General features: G+C 38.3%; 1 protein-coding gene across 4 annotated transcripts in view; it reads right to left on the bottom strand.

The window, feature by feature from the left end:
• Positions 1–6596, bottom strand: part of VTI1A (vesicle transport through interaction with t-SNAREs 1A) — a 251075-nt gene that overhangs the window by 194033 nt on the left and 50446 nt on the right. For 2 of the 4 annotated variants that reach the window (XM_026050558.1, XM_026050560.1), the window contains exon 5: positions 3090–3110. The exons of the other annotated variants lie outside the window; for them this stretch is intronic. In XM_026050558.1, the coding sequence (XP_025906343.1) occupies positions 3090–3110 (21 nt within the window). The remainder of the gene's footprint in view (positions 1–3089; positions 3111–6596) is intronic. 4 annotated transcript variants of the gene reach the window in all.

Below are 6596 nucleotides of genomic sequence, written 5' to 3'. Positions count from 1 at the left end.
GATTCCTTTCTATTGCTCATCAGAGGGGAAAAAAAAAAAAAAGGAAAAATATAGAACTATAAGCCTGAAGTGCAAGTCTTCCTCCAAATACAGCCCTCTTGCTTCATAATATTAAAAACAACTACTTTTTTTTTTTTTTTTAAATCAGAAATGTGGCACTATTACATAGATAAATCTCATAAAATAAAGTAGTAGAAAGGATATTATGGTGGGGGAGGGAGATCAAAGCAGGGTTTAAAAGATAAAAATCCTAAAAGTTAGAGAGGAGGTACTTTAAACAAAGCAGAGCCTGGGAGTGAGCACACAGAATAGGACGTTATAATCACAGAACAGATGCACGGCGCTGGACTGGTGCACTAAAAATGAAAAAGCTATCCTGCCATGGTAATGGGAGGGAGGAAGGGGGAGAGATTCCACAGCCTAATACTATTATAATGTAGAAGAGCTACCCAACAAAAAAAGAATAAGCATTTCATTGTATATTTTTATATACAATATAAGCCACATTTAATCTAGAAAGTAAATCATAAGTCCACAGTTCAGCCTTTACCACGAGCCATCTGAATACTAAAGAACTGCGAACCGGGTGCTAACATGAGCTCAAAGCTGTCTCTTCCCTGGTTTCAGAACCTCTCCACCCAAGCCCCTCTATAAGGACACCTAATTGCTGCTGTGGCGGTGGTGGTGTCTGCAGTGCCTGGTGTGGGGCGCACACTTTGGTGGTGAAATCGGGGCGCTACGGGGGCGGCTGACGCTCTCCACCGCTCCCCACCCCTCCTCAAGCCCCTTCTCCCACGGCTCCCGGAGAGCGGGGGGACTCGGAGCATCTTGGAGCTTCAGGAGTCGGGAGAGGCCGCTGGGCAGCGTGGCGCGCGCTCGCTAGAGATTCAGCCATTCCATGTGGGCTGGATTCACACTGGGATCTCAGGAGCTCAAAGGACAGAGCGCGCCGGCCTGCGTAGACCTGCGTGAGCGCGGGGAGAGGAGTGCGCGGTGAAGGGAAGGGTAGGTGTCACGAGCAAACAGTGTGGCAAAGCACCATTTCTTCTCAGATCAGCTCATACCTCCTTAGGAGAGCTAGGATTCGGGACGCCTTGATGTGGCACTCTGTGACAAGTTAAGCCCGAGTCACTATACGATCCTTCATTTAAACTTTAATGGGCATTTTGCACTCAGTATAAAAACACCAGCGTGATTACAGCCTATAAAACATGCGGTGGTCACCTAAGCACAGGCAACATTAACAATTGTGTTTAAAATTATTTTTCTTTCTCTTCCTTTTCAGTACTAAAATAGAAAACTAGAAAAAAAGATGACTATCTAGTTCTATTTGTTACTGGCTCTCTCAGTATGCAGAATGAGAAAAGTAATTTATGAAGCTAAAAAGAAAAACAAAACCAATAAATTATAAATATCAACATTTTAGGTATATGATAGCACGGATTTATCAGCTCCAAATTTGGACTGATAAGTTCAATACAGCTCCCAAATTACAGTCCTTTACAGTAATGCCCTGAATTTTCCTATTTGTCTGTACAGCTATTTCGAAAAGAACAGTAGTTAAGTGGCAGCTTGATTATATATATTCATTTTTCAGAATATTTGAGAAATTTGGAATGCTTATGTTTATAAAATCACTATCCCTGCTTGCAAGCAAAAATGATCCCACTGCCCTCTTCTGCATGACCACAGGAGCAGAAATGCAGGTATTACGTGCAAAAGAACCTTGTCCTTCTGAAAGTAAACTGAGCAATCAGGCTGCACAACCTTTTGCAATAATGTTGTCTTCTGCTTAAACACTGAGACTATCAAAATATTAGGGAGGGGACCTCAGCAATGGTGGGAGGGCTTTCATGAGATTACAAGATTATTATTATTATTAACTTTTAACTGCTTTATTCTGCAGTTCCAAAATATTAATAATCAAGTCCACTCCACACTAAAAAGGGGAGGAAAAAATAAAACATTCAGGGGACTGGTGAAATACTCTACATCAAAAACATCTTAGTGTTTTTAAGAATTTCCTCTAATTGCCCTTTATCTGATTCTTTCTAATTCTTTGTCATCATCACACCTAAAGCTTACAAATCCACTTCTCTAGAGCTCTGTACTCATTACTGATATGTTTGGGCATATATATTTCAATAAAAAGAAGCCAGACAAATATGCCATGTTCAAATATTCATATTTATATATATATTTGTTTAAATACTTTAGTAGTTGAAACTCTTCATTCGGAATCCTTCAGAAATTTGACCTACAACTAATGTTGACTTTACTGAGACCTTATATTCAGTGGCATAGAGAAATAATAATAATAAAAAAAAAAACAGTTCAAATATCTGCTTTGCTATAGTAGTAAGTAATGAAGGATATATTAACTTCAGAAAATATACTGAAATATTTGAGGAATTGCCCATTAAAACAGACTTCTTCCTCTAAATATTTATGAATCATTTCCTAACTGAAAGAAAGGTGTTCTGGAATACTGATCTCTAGTGTTACACCTACAGATCTATAGCATGCACAAATAAATAATAAATATTGATATGTGTGCATAGGTCTGCATGCATTTTTAGTGGGTGTACAATATCCAAAATAATACATCAGCTATTTGAGCAGCTCACACTCCACTCAAAGCATTGTGAAATGCTGTGTAATTTTTACAGTGTTTCAGCACAGGCTTTTTTACCAAAGCAGTGCTTTCACTTTCCATACCAGTGTACAAATATATTTATCCTATCAAAGATTTTGTGATGCAAACACGATTATTACTGTACCTGATTTGATCATGTATTCTAGGAGAGATCAAATAATAATGTTTTTTTCTTCTTCTTCTTTTTCTAGTGCCTTTAAAAAAATTCCACTATCAAAGAATGTTAATTTCCAAGGTTTGATCTAGAGATTCCCATGTAAGTATACAATTATTAGGAAAAAAGAGGCACAACAGTGAATATTTTAAAGCAATGTAATCAATATTTTTGCTTTGTGCAGATTTCCCTGCAACAATGAACAAAAAGATCTACTTCAGATTTAGAAACTCAGCTTTAAAGGGAAAGCTAGACAACAAAAAGCAAGAAAGTACTCACCTCCTCACGTAATTTTATCAACTGCAACATGAACGCACAAAAAAAGATAAAAAGGAAAGAAATGGCAGGAAAGAAAGATCAGTTGTGTGACAGGATACAGAATTAACATTGACAATTTATCTGTTTACATGTTTAGCATTTAAAAATCACAGACAAACACATTAAAAGAACCTAAACATAGACTACATGCAGAGTTTTTTGAACGAATAAAGATCACTTTCTCACACTGTCACATTAAACAAAGAGAATAGTGTGAAATTCTCTTTTAAACTACATCTAAGACACCATCATGAAATAAAGGGGAATGACTTCATAGAAGTCTATATTATAAAGAAAAAAACAAGTTTACTATTCCTCTCTTCGAAGATTGTACAGCTGAAGTGGTTTTGTATATACAAGTTTTCAGAATGTTTTCTGTATATTTTAGCTGTGACAACTGATTTCTCATTTTACTAGCAGATCTAACTTATTAATAGATGACTGCATCTTTATAGCTTGTCACCAGTACACCAATTTTTATATACCTTAGTTGCAACTGTAAGTATATTATCGATTTTTATGATTGAACTTGAAGTAGCAATCTTTTTTTTTTCCCCAGTTAAAATGAAGCAGCTTAGTTAAATGACTCAGAATTTGGATTTATGGCATAGCATATTTGAGAAAAGACAAAGGAATAGAGACCAACATGAAACACGACTGCCCTCAGAGGAGGCTCATTCCAGGCTCTTAATCCTAGACCGTGGTATTTTGTGTGTACGTGTAATTTTATTTAAACATATGCTTGTAAATCTAGCACAATTAATAGCACTGTTCTGGCACCTTTGCTATAAAATGCAACAAAACCCAGTGTGAGTGTAGAGCTATGCTGCAGCATGCCCTCCGTTTAGAGGCGCAGATCAATTATTAGGACTGGAACAAAAACTGCAATTAAGAAAAGGTCTGCATAGGAGTGCCTCTTTACAAAGAAAATTACAGGTCTCTCACCAATCGCAGCTGAATTCAACATTACAACGGCCCCATCATCATCTCAGTTTACACTGATGCCTCAGTTTTCTAACACTCATTCCCACCATGTGCCCGAGCTGAGACTGTTCCCTGGCCAGATCCCTCCAGCGAGCAGGAAACAAAAGAGCTTCCAGTACTCCAATACTCCCCCTTCTTCCAGGCGGCTGGGCAGAACGGGCCCATGCGCCTCATCTCGTTACCAAAACATACAGCGGGAAGCGAACTGTGTGGAACTGGGGGGGCCGCGACCGCAGGAACCCACGCTGAAACTGCTCTTCAGCACCCAGCGTAAAAGCCAGAACTGCTGGAAACTCTCCCCCAAACCAGCTCGCAAATCCAAGCGGTTGGCCCACCACAAACTAGGCTCTTTTTCCAGATCCCCTTTCACCATTTTCCCCCTCCTAAAAAGGCAAACATTAGGTCTCTTTAGAAAGAGGCGACCTGGGAGTTTATCACAGAGCTATCTTTTCTCTCCGAGGCCACCATTCTTCACTTGATGATCATGCTTAAAGGGCCAAAGTTTAAAACTACTCTGCTGCAGGAGAGCCCATTTGGGCCTGCCACCCTGCTCCCATCAATGGGAGTTTTAAAACGCTGCACATTTGTTTTTTCAATAGGTCCCAAACAAAAATGTTCTATCTTGTTTGTGCTGCATGGCTGAATTTAAGCTCTGCATAGGATTTGCAGCAAAGCTAAGTAATGGGAAAAGGTCTTTTTTTTTTTTTTTTTTTTTTTTACGTTGGCTGAAAGATATTCATTCAAATTAACAAAAGATGCATTTTTCTCCCATTTAACAATACTCTTGATGGAAAGGCGTTAGCTTTACTTTTCTAATTTTAAGTATTTTCCAGTATTTATTCTCGACGCTCAACTGTAAACAGAATTAAGCTGTGTGCCGCCACCATTTTAGGATATGATAATCAGCATATTTTTGAAACAAAGATTTTTTTTTTTTTCAATCCGGAATTCGATACAAGAGGTAATCTGTTCCTTTGTAGGCTAAAAAAAAAAAGGGGGGGGAGAGAAAAAGAGAAAATCTGGTTTACGCTGGTTTGAACCAGTGGAATCTCTGGTGGCTAAGCCTTCTGCTGTGACTAAAATCAAAACTGTGCCGCAGCGAGCGAGCGTGTGCGCGCGCGTGTGTGTGTCTATGTGTGCGTCTGTGAGGCGGGTCACGTGACACACAAAACTACCAATTTTTTTTTTTTTTTTTTTTTTTTTAGAAAAAAAGCTGATAACGCTACTGCCGTCTCTGTCCGCATACAGATAACGAATAAATGCTGAACTCCATTAAACGCCCTTTACACATTATCGTGGGTCGAACACACAATTTTCTGAACTTATGATGACAGTCTATTTATTTTGCTATAAACCCTCGGCATGTAACGAACAGATTTGTGTCTGGTAATGATCTGCTCTGCCAGGGCTATATGAAATGATACCGACCTTCTTTAGATCTTGGGGAATTAAATTGACCAACTTCACCCCCTGGTCTGGAGCTGAAGTTTGACACACTTTATGCACAGCAAGCCCAAATCTAATATTATCAAGAACTTTGTAGTCAGAAATTAAGAAGCCACAAAATATTTGGTCACCACAAAATCACATATATAGTGTGTGTGCAGACACACAATTTAAGCTTCTAGTGTGAATTTAGTTAAGCAGATTAATGAACGTAGTTGAAAAGAGAAAGGAACAGTATTGAGTACAGCATTAGCCACTTTTCTGAAGCACATACCTGGGACTATTTTGGTACAGAAGGAGGATTTCTGGTTTAACCCTGCACACACTTTCTAAAAGACTACAGTTAGTTAGATAGGGCAACTCTACCCTAAGAAATCACCTAAACATCACGATAACTACTCATAGAAGCATAGTGGGGAGAGAAAATGAACAGGAAATATATTCATACTGGCAAGTATATCAAGTTTCTATCTTCTCATTCCAGAAAAGAAGTTAAAAATGTTTACTACGGTCACAGAGACTATACCTAAAACACCTAAGCTTGTATAATTCGTATCTTTGTTTTGCTTGGTTAACTCCCAAGTCTAACTAGATATTTAGCATTTTTATCGATAGATTTTACAAATCATTCTGATTTGCTACAGAAGCAATTCTTAGCTGGCGAATGATTTCTTCATCACAAGAGGAAACTCTCTTCTCATTTCCCCTCCAAGTTGGCAACTGAATCAGAACAGAAATATCTTTAACTAATTTAACCTAGCCCAAGCTGAGCAAGAAACAGAAGTTCTGTAAGAGCTGGGTAGGGGTCAATTCATCTATATATTTATATACAGATCACCATCAAACAAAACTAAAGCAAGCATTGGAAATATCTTCCAACGTTTGATGTGGCTATAAGTAAGATTTGCTCACACTTGCTTTGTCCAGTTCAAGTTTTCTGTTGATATAAAAAGTGTAGGAGTGAAAGCATAGTAGACAGTAGGTTACTAAATTAAACAGAGAGATATAACATGATCTTTGTTTAAGTACCCAAACCTT

This window comes from Nothoprocta perdicaria, unplaced genomic scaffold (assembly GCF_003342845.1).
Source record: "Nothoprocta perdicaria isolate Ctin4 unplaced genomic scaffold, notPer1 scaffold_7, whole genome shotgun sequence".
Lineage (NCBI taxonomy): Eukaryota > Metazoa > Chordata > Aves > Tinamiformes > Tinamidae > Nothoprocta > Nothoprocta perdicaria.
The sequence above is the reverse complement of the archived record's forward strand: the minus strand, read 5'-3'. Positions and strand labels throughout refer to the sequence as shown.